At 49.3% G+C, this 13,202-nt stretch overlaps 2 protein-coding genes across 8 annotated transcripts in view; one reads left to right on the top strand and one right to left on the bottom strand.

Moving 5' to 3' along the window:
* COQ8A (coenzyme Q8A) overlaps positions 1-1,594 on the top strand; it is a 49,029-nt gene extending 47,435 nt beyond the window's left edge. For all 4 annotated transcript variants that reach the window (XM_059997272.1, XM_059997279.1, XM_059997265.1 and 1 more), the window contains exons 14-15: positions 3-89; positions 909-1,594. In XM_059997272.1, the coding sequence (XP_059853255.1) occupies positions 3-89; positions 909-1,196 (375 nt within the window). In that variant the 3' untranslated portion in view covers positions 1,197-1,594. The remainder of the gene's footprint in view (positions 1-2; positions 90-908) is intronic.
* Positions 1,595-2,850: 1,256 nt separating this feature from the next.
* CDC42BPA (CDC42 binding protein kinase alpha) overlaps positions 2,851-13,202 on the bottom strand; it is a 326,273-nt gene continuing 315,921 nt past the window's right edge. For all 4 annotated transcript variants that reach the window (XM_059997253.2, XM_059997227.2, XM_059997237.2 and 1 more), the window contains 3 exons: positions 12,798-12,915; positions 7,738-7,895; positions 2,851-7,303 (listed from right to left, as the gene is read on the bottom strand). In XM_059997253.2, the coding sequence (XP_059853236.1) occupies positions 7,172-7,303; positions 7,738-7,895; positions 12,798-12,915 (408 nt within the window). In that variant the 3' untranslated portion in view covers positions 2,851-7,171. The remainder of the gene's footprint in view (positions 7,304-7,737; positions 7,896-12,797; positions 12,916-13,202) is intronic.

The raw sequence follows: 13,202 nt of genomic DNA, 5'->3' as shown, positions 1-13,202 counted from the left end.
AGATCATCAGGGCTGCTGCTGACCGGGACAGGGAGGCTGTGCTGAAGAAGTCCATCGAGATGAAGTTCCTCACCGGCTACGAGGTCAAGGTGAGCTCCGCACCCCACCCCCCGCCCCGTGACTCTGGAGACGCACAAGGCCTGCTGAGCCAGACTCAGCCCCGGGCCATGGACTGCTTTTCCCTTGAAATCTGAAGGGAATCTCAGTTTACAAATGAGATCAGAAGTGACAGCTGCTCTCGAGGGTCTCCACAGGGCCCCTGGGCCGGCCCCGCCCCAGCCCCTGGGCTGAGGGCCTCAGAATGCCAGGGGACTGGCCACCAAGCTCTTGTTTTATGCCCCACTCCAGCCCATTCGAGATCCCAGTCATCGTGTTGGCGCTCGGGGCCCGCGTGGGCAGATGGGATGGCAAAGCACAGCCCTCACTTGCTCAGGCCTCACCGGGGAAGGGGTGAGGGGAGCGCTGGAAGTAATCGTAGCAGCCCTTTACGTGAAGGGGCGACCACCTGTGTTCCTGTCACCCAGAACCCACTCAGAAAGCAGCACTTTCCTCTCCTGATGACAGTGGGGAAGGGTTGCAGACACACAGGTGGTCTCAGGTCTACCACCAAGAGGAGTGCAGAGGCTCAGGTCAGCTCAGGCCTATAGACTGTTCTTTTGGGAATGACAGGTGTTTCGGCCGCAGACCCCGCCACTTCCTTTCTTCTTCCACGGAGCCCAGTTCACACATGAATGATGTTCTCCTGGCCCCTGTTGGTTTGAGTTTACACCCTGGTTAACGTTCTTCAGTCTGGTTGAAACACTCACCTACCTGGCCCACTCCTCAGCGAGCAGTCAGTCTGGGCCCCGTGATGGGAGCCCTGGGCTGGTGAGGGCTCTTTGATCTTGCCTCCATTCACCTCCCTCCAGGCCATGGAAGATGCCCACTTGGATGCCATCCTTATCCTGGGGGAGGCCTTTGCCTCGGAGGAGCCCTTTGACTTTGGCACCCAGAGCACCACCGAGAAGATCCACAACCTGATCCCCGTCATGCTGAAGCACCGGCTCGTCCCGCCGCCCGAGGAGACCTACTCGCTGCACAGGAAGATGGGGGGCTCCTTCCTCATCTGCTCCAAGCTGAAGGCCCGGTTCCCCTGCAAGGCCATGTTCGAGGAGGCCTACAGCAACTACCGCAGGAGGCAGGCCGAGCAGCAGTAGCCGCGGGCCCGGCCGTTAGGCGGGACCCTCCGTCCTCCTGCCGCTAAAACTAGTAGGAAGCCGGTGGTACCCACGCTCCGTTTAAGCTTCACCCAGTGAGAGGGGGCCGCGCTGGTGGGGGGGCCGCTGCTCAGAGCCCGTGGCCAGCACTTATACACGGTTCTCATCGCTGAGTGGGTGTGGGGCGAGAGGCGCCAGCACGGAAGTGCAGCCCCACTGCTGTCTGGCAGAATCTGCTTATTGTTTACTCATCCTCTGAAATGACTCTCGATAAAAAGACGATTTTATTTCCTTTTCCTTTTTGTAACAGGGCTTTTTGCTAATGTGAATGGTAACCAGAAGAAGATGAGAGTTCTCCCTTTGAATCCCTGCCACCAAAAAAAAAACCAAAAACAAAACAGAAAAGCCTTTTTGGATTTTATGGAGTGTGTAATACAAGGTTTGTGTGTGTGTGTTTCTAGAATGAGATTTGTGTTTTCTGCCTTTTCCTCTCCAGCTTGGATCTGCATCTGGGAGAAGTGCTGATCTGAGCAGTGCCGACAAGCACTACTTCTCCAAGCGAGGTCCACCCACACCTGCTCTCTGGCTGGTTCCTAGAGGCTTTTTTGGACAAGCAGAGGTTTCCAGAGAACTGCTGCCTCCTGTGGGGAGGGGCAGGAGCCCCAGAAGGGGAGAGAAAGCCGCGTGCTCTCTGGGTGTGTGTGGGCCCTTCTTCCCGCTCCGGCGCCTGGGCCTTTTGTGGAAGGTGATGTGCACGTGTCATCTGCTTGGACCCAAGGGGTCGTTTCAGGCTGTTAACCTCTGTACAATTCTTGTAATTGTCTGATTTACTTGTTTCAATTAAAAAAAAAATGCTAGCATTGTGGCATTAATTCTTTCTTTCACTTGTAAACGATTCTGAGCTGATGGTGAGGACCCCGAGGTCAGCGTCACAGCCTTTCGCGCCTCCAGACGCTTCTGCAAGGTTTGCCCCTGTTCCCAGCGTGAGGCTCTTGGTGCCTGAACCCGGAAGGCTCAGCCCACATTCCTCATCGGAGAAAGGGTGCGGGGAGGGGACGGCACAGCTGCCAGGTCCCTGCCACAGCAGCTTCCCAGGCCCCACTGCGCAGAGGCGGAGAAGCCACAGCTGCACCAGAGGCTGTATGACATGGTGCTGGCAACCGCGGGCAAAGGTGGCCACCAGCCAGCAGGGCGAGGGCCTGGCTTGAGCGGCAGTGACGCCTGGGTCAGGGATCAAGCGCAGCTGAGGCGCACTTTCCTGGGGCAAAAAACTTCACTCCTCGGTCACGGGGGCGTTTTGAACGTTCAAACGTCCCAGCACAAGTCGTGGGAAGTGTCTGCTGCTTCTCTGCAGGAGGAAGATGGAAGATCAAAGGGCTGCCCCGTTTACAGTCAGCGCTGGCACCGGCAGGGAGGTCCAGAAGAGGGGAGTTGAAAGCTTCAAGGGAATGGAACACTATGCCGCCTCAGCTATGGAAGGGACTAAGAAAGTCCTAGATTAAACTAACCCCACGTCCTTCTAGTGTAACGAGGAAGCTGGATGAGGAGAGGGACGGGCAGAAATGGGGGTCAAACGAGACAAAAAGAGTCAGTCACCTTTGCTCCATTCCTCAGACTTTTTAATCAGGGAAAAGAAGACAAAATACTCAATTCGAACAGTTCCCTGTTTTATTGCAATACATCAGAGTCTGGTTAATATTAAGTGATACCAACGTAAAATATCGGCGAGGCGTCTTCTGTTACATTTTGACTGTCCCACCTTAAATATCTCTGTGCAAAAGAATCCACACCATTGTTTGGTAGCAGAGACTCTCATAAAGTTCCCTAAGACAATGAGGGGATAAAACCAAACAAAATGAAATGAGTGATGAGAGGCCAAAGCAGTATCTTTTCCCCTTCCATACACACTTATTTGTCAGCATTATATTCTAAACAAAAAAATGATTACACCCAGGCCATGCAAAACTGTACAATAATATTACAATGAGAAAAAAAACCCTAAAAAATTTATAAAACAAATGGTATTACACTATCAAATAAAAAGGCAGGTCATTTTGTTTTCATGAAATTTCAAGGCTGACTTGTTTTCATCAATTTCCCCCCATAAATGCAATCGTGTCTGTGTGTAACGGTTGTCCCTGGGAAGGGAGAGGGGCGCCGGCCTACCGGCCAGCGCTGAAACAAAACACCAGCTGAAGCGAGGCCCTCTAATGGCGCAGGACTCTGCAGAGGACACTGGACTTGCATGATCAAGTCATCACAAGCAAAGAGGTTTTAACGTGGGCCCAACGAAATGCCAAGTGGCTTATCTAGCGAATGCAGGGACTGGGCCACCGAGAGGTGGGGAGCAAGGCGCCCAGTTACTTCCCTGTTTTGCCCAGCGGACCGGGGCAGTGGCGAAGTCTGGCCGCTGCCGAGAGTGCCCCTCTGTCCAGAGGGTGGACGCTGAGCTTCACAAAGCTCTGTGCAGCTGGGAGACTACAGTGTTCACGGCCAAAGGCCAGCAAACGGCCCTGCTGTACCTGGGGGTTAGGGATGTCCACCCACTCCTACTCTGGATTTTCTTTAATGATACCTGAGAGTCCATAGAAATGCAACTGGTCTTTCGCAGAAGTAGATGCGGCCACTGAGTAGCAAAATGACAGGATCCTAACCATATGGAAGGCAGACAGAGGGGCTGAGAGGCAGCTGGGGAATGGCAGGTTGTTGCTGTAAACGTAACAGGAATTTCAGATTCTTCCCTGAAACCTGGGTACAAGAATTGCTTGGAAAACTCAGTAGATGGGCCCTTTTTAATTGTATTTCATAGCCTTAAAACTGTGCTCCCTGGGAAGGAAGATAAATCACTAAGTGTAGGGATGGGTGTGTGTGTGTGTGTGTGTGTACGCACGTAACTAAAGAAGTGAAATTTGCTTTAGCAATCATTTGACAAGGAGGAAGGCTTTTGTTTTTGGCAAAAGAAATATATATATATATATATATATATATATATATATATATGTAATTTTATACACCCAAAGCACGAGCAGATTAAAGTAGTCAGAATTCAAGAGCAGACAACAAATTGGCTGAACAAAGATAGCACCAAATACCAACACATCTAGACTATGCCAGAAATGCCTCTTCACTTATTTTTACTTTCTACTGAGAAGAGAAATGAGTTCCTGCTGCCACATACATTCTTTGAATGTCCTGCACGAAAACAAAGGATAACTTCAGACAGCAACATCACATCTGTTCCATGATCTTTCAATGATCCCTTTCGATGATCATTACGTTTTCTGTTTCTCTAGAACCCAATTCCCCATCTTTCCAAATCATTCTCAAGAAGCTTCTGAAGGTAACTGCTTCATATTTAAGAATGGGGATAAGCCCAGTAGAATGATCATTATCTTGGGAAAATACCTCCCAAACTACTACCCTTGGCAGTGTTTCTCCCCCAAAGTTCTACTTTTGGAAGCTAATCATATTTGGGACTGCTCTCTCACCACTGGTAAGACCATTTCAGATTACTGGAGTATAATCCACTGGGTTAATATTACACCTCCCAGTGAGCCCAGTGGCCAAGACAAGCCCTTCTCTCATCTGCCCTGTTGGGGGGGCTGCAGGGTATGACTCATCATAGTGGAGCCCAGACTTCAGGTATGGTTATATTTTGATCCTAAAAGCATCTTTTAAAAAAATAAGCACCTACAGGCAGCAGAAACTTGGTTGTCAAAGCCATAAACTAATGGCTTCGTGTGGAGTCCTGTGAATCTCAGCCTGGTCTGCCTCCTCGGGGGAGAAAAGGGAGGCAGGAAGACGCGAGGGGAAAGGAAAACAGGGGGAGGGAGGGTCTGGAGGAGAGCGGGCCACGTGCACTTGGCACCTGGCTGGCCGGTTCCCTCCTCTCCCGAGAAGTGTCAAGCTTACGGAGCTACCGGAGTCCTGGCCATAGCCAGACTCAAGGTCTCACTCTTGCTATCTGAATGCACCAAAGTATTTTTACATGACACTTTTACAAAAGCAAAGGATTTAGGTTAGAATTGTGCAGTAATTTATGCCCATCCAAAGTAAAACAATCAAATCTGAGCAAGCACCAAGTTCAAATGTCAAAACTGTTATTATTTTAAAATTCTCTGTTGTAACATTTTATAATATAATCCCCAAACGGGATCCTTTCTTCCCTCACTGAACCTCAGTAACCTGTTCCAGAGAGTGGCGTCAGTGCAAACAGTATAGCTCCCTGTGGCTTGTGGTGGGGAAGGCCGGCACAGCTGCTGCTGAGGAGAAAGGTGTGAAATCGGGGCCAGGGGTGAAATGACGGTGCTCAAACACTGCGATTCAGACAAGCAACTGCAGGAAAATTCTTCCATTTTAGCTGAATTTTAAAGAAGGGAGCAGAAAATCTGTTTCTATTTCTCAGAGAAATTTAGATGAAAAAGTAAAAGAGAGGCAGATTCTCTTTACTTCCATGAAATGTTTTTATTTCTATCTCTTTCTCTACTCATGTGCTTAACCGGTGAAATGACTCTGGAGACATAAGGTCCTGGTCCTGCATCTCATTTCCTTGTGGTAATTAAAACAGCGGGAGTCCAAATGGGAATGTGACTAACAACACAACACAGCAACCGAGGGAGGAAAAGCTTCAGCAGTCAAGGTGGCCATGCTGGGCTGACTTCCTGCCCGCGCCCAGGCTGAGCGCGTCCATTTCCCACTGCTTGCGGGAAAGAGTATTTGGTTAAGGCTGGTCAAGTCCTTGCGTTTGAGGTTTTACATTATTTGGTAACTAAACCCCCTTTCCCAGGCTTATCTGAGGAAGCTCACACCCCCCTCAAAACAGACCCCTCCCTGAGAAGCTGGCGCAGCTGGGGGCCAGACGCCTCACTGCCACTCAGGGAGTAAGGGGTTTCGCCAAGGAGAAAAAGCACTTTTATGAACCCTTTTATGGACCTTCAGAAACTACGACATTCCTTGTGTCCTTTCAGGTGGAAGGGATCCAGAAGGTGACAAAACTGCATTTCTACATTCATCAGCAGAAGATACCAAAATATAGTAATAAATGAGAAGTGTGGTTCAAATTCTACTGCTAGAAAAAGAAATGTCTTGGATAGAAGTAAATATGCCTTTAAATGATGCTGCTGAAGAGGCTTCAAATGTTAAAAGTCTGGTTTCCAGGTCACACTCCAAACCGATGAAACCAAAGCCTTGGAACATTCCCTAAAGCTCCCAGGTGACTGCGACCAGGGTGAGGAATGGCACTAAGGGGAATTCTCACTCCTCTCCCTCTCCTCCTGTAAACGTCAGCTGGAGGCCTTTCTACCCTTTGATTACTTAGGTGGAAAACAGACAAGAAACAATACATTTCTTTAAATTAAATGATCTCTGTCTCATATATGCATCCATCTTTTGTTGAATACAAGACGCTTCTTTTTATTATATACAGTCAGTATTTAACCTCTACATTTGTGTATTTAGTTAAACTCTATTTTGTAGTAAAATATGCATCGCTTTAGTGAACAGGGATTTACTGGCAACGATCAGGTCGACATTCACTGTGGTGCTGAAGGGCATGGCGTGCCCGGGGCCCACTGGCGAGCCCCACGTGCTGTCTCAGGGCTACGAGGCTCTACTGTGAAAACAATGGCTGTCTAATCTTATTCTTATCGCTTACATTTGTGTAATCTGCCTACTTAAGCTACCTTTCAGGGGAGGGGGGAAATATTCTGGAAAGCAACGCTAAGGGTATGAAATGAAATCGGTATTCATCTGAGCTGCTCAATGAAAGTCTGCCTTTACGGCTGTTGCTGTTCAGTCGAGGGGTGCGTGGATGTGAGTCCTAGAGGCAGAATTCCTGAGTCCCCGCCTGCTACTGCTGCGGCCCTGGCGCTTCCAGGCAGGGGTGGTGGGAGATGACAGTGAGAGCACAGGGGGAGTGAGGGGAGGGAGCCCAGAGCGGCCGCTGCTCCGGCGTCTGGTCTGAGAGCAGAGGCCACTCATGGGTCCCAGCTCCCGCGGTCGGTGCTCTCCAGGGAGAGGCTCTTGGTCTTCCGGGGCGACACCGGGCTGGGAGGGCTGCTCAGGTTGGAACTGTTGGAAGCCGTGGAATGCCTCGGAGAATCAGAGTCCTGTGAGGCCCAGAGGAAGACGTCAGGGAGCAGCAGAGGGGCGGGAGGGGCTCAGGCCACCACGGCTCCCCTCCAGCCACCCTGGCCAATGAACTGACGTGACTTCTCTCCTGCCGGTAGAAAGCCCCTTTTCTGAGCTGAGTGAGAGGCACAGAAGATAACAAACGCTCATAGGCCCTTCTGCAGGTCTTTAGAAACGTAGGCCATTTTCATACAGAAGCTATTAGAAGTCTGAACACCTCCAGGGAAACTGCAGTTTGCAACCCAAGTGACTGGCTCCGCCACCCCCGCCGCAGTGAGTGGCTGATCCCTGCGGCAGCGGAGGCCAGGCTTAAGGCGGTGGACCGGCTTTGGGAAACGCACTCGCCTTTTCTCGTTCGGGACTTCTCCAAACCCCTGTCCCCAGACAGAGGTACTGCCCACGCGGTACTCACCTCTGCGTCGTAGTCCCTCGCCGGGGCGTCACTTCCTTGGTCCAGGCCTCCCGAGGACAGCGAGCCCTCTGACGGAGAGGGCATGGGCTGCCGCTTTGCACTGTAGCTTCCTCCAGAGAATTCTCTCTTCAATGCACTGCCGTTCTGTGCGGATGACCCTACAAGCACATCGTTCAGGTGAAACTTTACACGTGCAGAAGGGGACGATCCTCTAGAAAGTGCACAGACTGCTGAGGTGACGAGCCATCCTTCCCGCTGCCCTGGGGTCATCCTCCCGCTTACAGCCCTTTACTGATGGACAGTGGGTCCAGCTGTGTTACCCTGACACCCAAGCCCACCTCGGAGCCCAGCCGCCAGGGCTGCTGGGTGAGCGGGCAGCACTCACCAGACCGCTGGCCTCTGCTCTCACTGGCTGTGCCCAGGCTGCCCTGCTTGCTAGACAATTCCACAGGATCAATCCTTCCAGTCTCCACCCATGTGCTACTGCCTTAGTGAGTTTTCTTTCCTACTCCCTGGAGCACCTACAGCACTTCCTATCACCTCTTTCAGAGCATTCGGATCCTATGCTGTAATTATGTGCCTTGCCATTCTTTTAATAGAAGGACGGTCTTTGCCTCTGCAGGACCCGGTGCAGGACTGGGTATGCAGCAGGTGCTCAAAACACATGTGCTGAACGATGAAGCAGAACAGAACAGTTCCCAGAAGCGAAGACCATGCCACCTGATGATGCATAACTGTCACTTAACTTGTAGAGGATTTTCATAAAAAACACAAACGAACAAAAGAGAAGCATTTTCATTCCACAGGGCAAAAAGCCTGAGATACAAAAATGAGGTGAGTTTCTTTAAACTCACACTCTATTTTGATCTTAGAGTTGGGGTACATCAAAGGAGGACTGGCACCATGCCCCAAAAAATCTTAGAAATATTGGGGTATTGTGAGTACCTGTTTAAAACTCTTAGCATTCCCTACTATTCTTTAGTTTTTACTGAAAAATGTTTTAATCTTGCTGAGCTGCAATATTAAGATCACTGGTCAAAAAAGACTGTGAGACTGCGTTGAGGTTTTACCACAACTGCGAGGTATAGACTGTGAAGCCTGCCTGCTGAAGCCCTGTCCTTGGTGATCTCCCCCAGCTTCCTTCTAGTTTCGGTTTGTTTCCTGAGCCCCTCAGCTGTGTCACCATAACTTACTTATTGCAGACGTTACCAACACTGGTTGTATGCTGCATATTATATTACGGAGCTTTAAAAATACCAGTGCCTGGGCCCCGTCCCAGACCAATAATAACAGAATTTCTGACTTAACTTTTAAAAGCCCTTCTGATGATTCTAGAATGCATCTCAGGCTGAGAACCACTGACTTACTCTTACTTCCAACACTCCATCCAATTTCTAAGCCGTCTGTCACCAGACATAGACTGGTTTTCATTTGTGGATGTGTCTCTCTGGCTATGTACTCTTTACTTTTTTGCTGTGGATTAGATTACAACCTAATTGAAGGCATAAATCACTTTGTATAACTTCTCTTTGAATTCCATGCCTAGTTTAGTGCTCAATTTAACAAAAGCTGTAATATAAGTTACTATTTTTAAAATTTTGTCGCTCTGAATAAAACACCCAAAATGCCAGAGAGTTCTGCTGCTCTGCTTACTAACCTGTGTGACCTTAAGCAAGTTACTTTATCTAAGTCTCAGTTTTCTTCATTTGTAAATAAGAAAATAAATTCTATCTTATGGGATTTTTGTGGGAACTGAGCGCTCAATACACGGAGAATGAAACGTGAGACGGAAGGTGTGTGAGGGGGCTGCCCAGAGCTTAGTACACACTTACTGGGCTCTTTTCCTCTGTCCTAGTGATCGTTTATAGAATGGAGAAATTAATCCACCTTACACTTTTTTTCTTTTCTTTTCTTTCTTTTTTAACTTTGGGAATGTTCCTTTCAGAGAAAAATTACACTCAACCACCCTAATCTTAAAAAACTGAGAAGGGCTGTTTTGATTGAACAGCAAAGGGGGACAATCTGAAAACTGTGGTCCCAACTCAGGCAGGGTCTCTTCCAAAGAGTTCTAGATGGTGATTCAGGGGGTTGGGCCCCAGATCTCTTGGAGTGACGGTGTCTAACTCTACATGACCTCTAGGAGGGTCTGCAGGCTCCCCAGTGAGCCTGTCACTGACAGGAGCGGGTAGTCACAGTGGAAAGCTCTGTGTTAATTTGACTTCAGTCAGGAAGCCACCGCAAGTCTGGCCCTGGAAGAGCCTGTGCTTCTGGTTCTGGAGGTTGACAACACGGAACCCTGTTTCTTCTTGTGTCTCTCTTGGCAGGCTGCCCTTCTGGAAATTCTTTACGTGAGCTGGGCTACTCTTGAAGCCAGCGAGAAGCACTCTAACGAGCAGATGCCCCTTGGAATTCCTGGGCTGGTCTTCCTCTTAACCTCTACACAAACAGCTTGGTACCAAGAATCTCAGGAAGGCCACGCCTGATTATTGCATTAAAGGCCTTGACAGGGACCTGGAGCTGGCTCCAGTCTGTAGCTTGCATATGGTCAACAGTGACAGTGGACCCTCACTTCAGCGCTCCTAAGGAGATGGCCACTCAGCCCTTTAAATCTCTGTATCACAGGTCCTATCCTTACCTGCAATTCCACAAATCCCAAAGCCCTGAAAAACCAAAACTTTTTTCGTGAGTTTGACGTCAATTCATGTGGTGGCAGACTTAATCTGAACTGGCTGGAGGCTGATTACAGACTTCACTTAAAAATAGTACATTTATTTATATATTCATAGTGTGACTAGTCATAAATTTTGCTCTATAAATATTGTTTGTAGGTGCTGTCTTAGATCTTGCTTGGAATGTAATATAATATATGGTAGATTCCCTTCTAAAATATATATAAAAAAAAATCTGAATTCTGAAAACAGGTTTCTGGCTCTGAGAGTTTTGGGTAAGGGATTATGAACTTAACTATTAATATTGTGATACTTTCTTCGCATCTCAAGTGTTGATAACTTCTGGTTAGTTATAGTAAATCTACTATCTTATCGAGCTACCATTAGTAAAAAGATAATTCATAAAATGGTTGCCATTTTTCCAATTGGCTAGATATTTTCATTGTAATCAAGGCTACACACAGCGTAGAGATGACTTTGGGAGATGACGGCAAGAAAGTCACAAGATGTGCCCTTCAACTTCTGCCTGTCGACTGAAAACTCCTTGAACGTGCTCTGTACGTCTGCAGCCAGTCTCTGCAGCAGGCGCCTGTCCTTGGTTTGCAGGCCCGGGGCAGGGTCCCTCCCATGGTTCCAGGGGTGGTCTGTGTGATCACCAGCACTCTGCAGAAGCGATGGCATGTCCCTTCTGAGACCGCTGCTCGGTCTCTCTGTCTCAGGTCACTTGCTCTGTGGGAAGCCAGAGGCCATGTCACCAGGACACTCAGGCCCACGCTGGTGAGGAACAGAGGCCTGCCAACAACCATGTGGGTGAGCTGGGAAGTGGCTTCTCTAGTCCCAGTTGAGCTTGGAGTTGATGGCAGCCCTAGCAGACAGCCTGACTGCAGCCTCCTGAGAGGCCCTGAGCCAGGACTGTCCAGCTAAGCTCCCAGACTCCTGACCCTCAGAAACTGTGAGAGATAATAGACGTCTGCTCTTTCGTTTTTTCTTTTCGGTACGCGGGCCTTTCACTGTTGCGGCCTCTCCCGTTGCGGAGCACAGGCTCCGGATGCGCAGGCTCAGTAGTTGTGGCTCACAGGCCTAGTTGCTCCGCGGCATGTGGGATCCTCCCGGACCGGGGCACGAACCCTTGTCCCCTGCATCGGCAGGCGGACGCTCAACCACTGCGCCACCGGGGAAGCCCACGTTTGCTCTTTTAAGCTTGTAAATTTTGGGGTAATTTGTTCCACAGCAAGAGAACAAATGGTATTCCAGCACCCTTCACTTCTGTGTTGCCAGAGCCTAAAACCAAGAGCTGGGCACAAGCCGGGTGCTGATACCGGCGTCCTCAGCATGAACAGCGCGTGAAGGAGGACACTCAGTCTGCACCGGGAGGCCTGACTCGAATGTCTCACATTCAAGAATACAAGGCAACGGATACGCTTCTGACTGAATGACTCTGAAATGTGAGGTGGAGTTACTACCGGCTGTTCTTCTCAGAGCTCAGCTGCAGGGAAGCGAGGGAGGCTTCGTTAGCGTTACCCCGGGTCCACCCTGGGCCTGCATGTGCTTGGGCGCACTCGCCCCACTCTGTCTGATCGAAGCCAATACCAGGTTACTTCTGAGAAAGTGACAGAAAAGCAGCTGTTGGCCAAGAACAGTCTTGCCCTTGGATAATGGTCCTTGCCTACTTAAAACTCTTCAGAGGTTTCCCACTGTGTTTTTAAAAAAATAAAAAATGTCTTATGTTGGTCCCCAAGTCCCTGCTTGATCGGACTCCTGCCTACCTCTTGAGCTTTACTCTGTCACTCCCTGCCCACTACCAGGTGGCCACTGGGCCTCCTTTCAGTTAATCAAACATGAGTCAATGTGACTTCAACCCCAGGGTGGGCACGTGACCTTGCTAATTATTCTAAGTGTGTATTCATCCTCAACAGCTACTGCCTGTTACTCTCTATTACTGTCCCCTGTTTATTTCCTTCGGAGCATTTTTTTTTTTTTTTTTTTTTTGCGGTACGCGGGCCTCTCACTGTTTTGGCCTCTCCCGTTGCGGAGCACAGGCTCCAGATGCACAGGCTCAGCGGCCATGGCTCACGGGCCTAGCAGCTCCGTGGCATGTGGGATCTTCCCGGACCGGGGCACGAACCCACGTCCCCTGCATCGGCAGGCGGACTCTCAACCACTGTGCCACCAGGGAAGCCCTCCTTCGGAGCATTTATCATCACAATTTGTAGTACTGTTTGTCTGTCTCCCACATGGACTGTAACTTCTAAAAGGATTCTATGACTATTTTTGTAACAGCTGCACTTGTGCCTCCTAGGCATTCCCCAGCCAGGTCTGAGACACTGGCCACCGATAATGCACGGCTGCTACCTTGCTATGGAAATGCTTCCTGCAGCTGGGGCCACTTACTTGCTGACAGGCCACTGCTGGCACTCATGGAGCGACCAGGTTCAGGGCGGGATTTGGTGATAGATGGAATACTGACCGAGCCACTGAATGCTGTCCGACTTTCCTGAGGCCGAGGGTTCTAAAATCAAAAGAGAAAGAAAAATTCTTCATCCAGAGTGAAACTGATTTTCTACAGAGATGTCTATTTTTTCACCCTAATTTCAAGAAATAAAGTTGTCTTGACCAGAGTGATACAGGACAAGAAACAGAATAATCCCTCCCGCCCACAAAAGTACTAAAGCCCTAACAGAGGTAACCCTCACCCCAACCAAAGATAAGTGCTTATCTTTATACTTACTGAAATACTTACCAACAGATAACAATTTTTTTCTTGTTGTTGTGAGTGCAGTAAGTGAAAGTTACATG

The sequence above is a fragment of the Delphinus delphis genome, chromosome 1 (genome assembly GCF_949987515.2).
Source record: "Delphinus delphis chromosome 1, mDelDel1.2, whole genome shotgun sequence".
NCBI lineage: Eukaryota > Metazoa > Chordata > Mammalia > Artiodactyla > Delphinidae > Delphinus > Delphinus delphis.
Note: the sequence above shows the minus strand (reverse complement) of the source record. Positions and strands in the feature narration are given on the sequence as shown.